General features: G+C 43.2%; 1 protein-coding gene across 1 annotated transcript in view; it reads right to left on the reverse strand.

Annotated features, from left to right (window-relative positions):
- Positions 1-1,711, reverse strand: part of ogfrl1 (opioid growth factor receptor-like 1) — a 13,560-nt gene extending 11,849 nt beyond the window's left edge. Inside the window, exons 1-2 of the mRNA XM_061227354.1 lie at positions 1,398-1,711; positions 136-222 (exon numbers count right to left, since the gene is read on the reverse strand). Of these exons, the coding sequence (XP_061083338.1) occupies positions 136-222; positions 1,398-1,583 (273 nt within the window). The 5' untranslated portion in view covers positions 1,584-1,711. The remainder of the gene's footprint in view (positions 1-135; positions 223-1,397) is intronic.

A 1,711-nucleotide genomic window follows, 5' to 3' on the forward strand; every position in this document is an offset into this window, starting at 1 on the left:
AAACTTTCGCTTAAACCTCAGACTCATACATTTTAATGCGATGTGCTCTCCTGGGCCGTACATCCAAATTGGAAAGCTATCCACATAACAAAACGCACAAATAAATAAGCAACTTAATGGGAAAAGACGACTCACCGGGTAGTTGTGGCGATACTTGTACAAGTCCTTGGCTGCATAAAAGCTCCGTTTCATTTTAGCTGTGGATTCCTGCGAGTCGTCGAACTGAAACACGGAATTTACAACATCTGCACATCTGTATATTCCCAGACAGTATTACCGTCAGATAACGCCGTAGCCTACGTGCTGGACAACTTTTGCCCTAAAACAGGAAAAGAGGCTCGCAGTAAAAGTGAGATAAATGACGTTGTCTACTAGCAGATTCGTCGAAATGTCATGATTATATAGGCCTACGACAACCAGTTGTGATGGTCCAGGTGCATCCTGTTTACAACGATAAGAAAATACATTAACTTTTGGCAAGTAGCTTACCACAACTGACTCGTACTGCCTTACTCTTCCTGAGATGAGCACACATCCGATATAAAGAACTAGGTCATAGTTTCGAGATAAATAGCCTGTCTGAGCGGCCTTGTAAGTAGGCTATAGCATGAATAATAGTTTGTGACATTTAATTCACCAACTGCGTGTCGGTTGGATGTAGGGGATGGGGTTAGAGGCAGGGGGAGACGGCACGTGCAGCCTATATCGACGACTGTCATCGTGAATTAATTCAGTGTAAATTTATTCTAATATAAACTACATGGTAGTCTACATTTAAAGCTTCCATTGTTAGTCACTGGAACTGCAATACAGGCTGATTTAAGAGAGTCTGTGAAAATAAATGACATGCATAATTAACACAGGACAATCCGTTCCAGAAATGAACGAAGAACAATATCTCACGTGGGTAGGCTACTACATCGTCACTATCAAAATAACATGTTTTGGCAAGGGAAAAAAATATTATACCTGAATATGCTAATTGTAGCCTATATTTTTGTACAAATACAGGTGGTCTAAATATACACAGTCTATATTTTGCAATCGCAATTTTGTTTAAAATGGAGCATAACCTATTTCCAATCCCGCCCATGAGAATCCTAGATATGCCATAAAATACGATAGCATAACACTTGACAAAATTCAGTCAGTTGGGGCATAAACAGCAGACAAAGTGCGATGACTCTAACCCCAAGCCCGGAATTTGTCAGTGAAAAAATATTTGAATTACATGTAAATTATTTCACAAATTCTATCATTTGATATTAACAGAGGTGGTCTTCTCCAGAGTGCGCGACTTCGTTGACGTTCACATCGTTAAGCCACAGTTGTTGCCACGTCCTATGATAGTTCTAGATTTCATTAACGTATTTTGCGCTGCCCGACAAATCGGTTACCTGCTGAGGAGAGACCAGCTGCTCGGCACATTTCCCCGAATCTGTCGGGCTGATGGACTCGGATATCCCACTGTCTTCCTCGCCTGGCTGCGGCTCGTCGCTCTCCGAGTCCGTCTCCCAGGTCGAGTCGCATTCCTCCACTGTGCTTGGCTCCTTGTACCGCCAGCTCCCCATCAGATTTCCCATTTAAACCCCGCACCAGTTCGCCGTTCTCTCCGGCTGCCAGCGTGGCTACATATTCTAATTTACTGGACGCTCCATATTCGTCACAACCCGCGTTGCTGTACTGCCGGCCTGTCCGTCTGAATTGTAAA

Source organism: Conger conger, chromosome 18 (assembly GCF_963514075.1).
Source record: "Conger conger chromosome 18, fConCon1.1, whole genome shotgun sequence".
Lineage (NCBI taxonomy): Eukaryota > Metazoa > Chordata > Actinopteri > Anguilliformes > Congridae > Conger > Conger conger.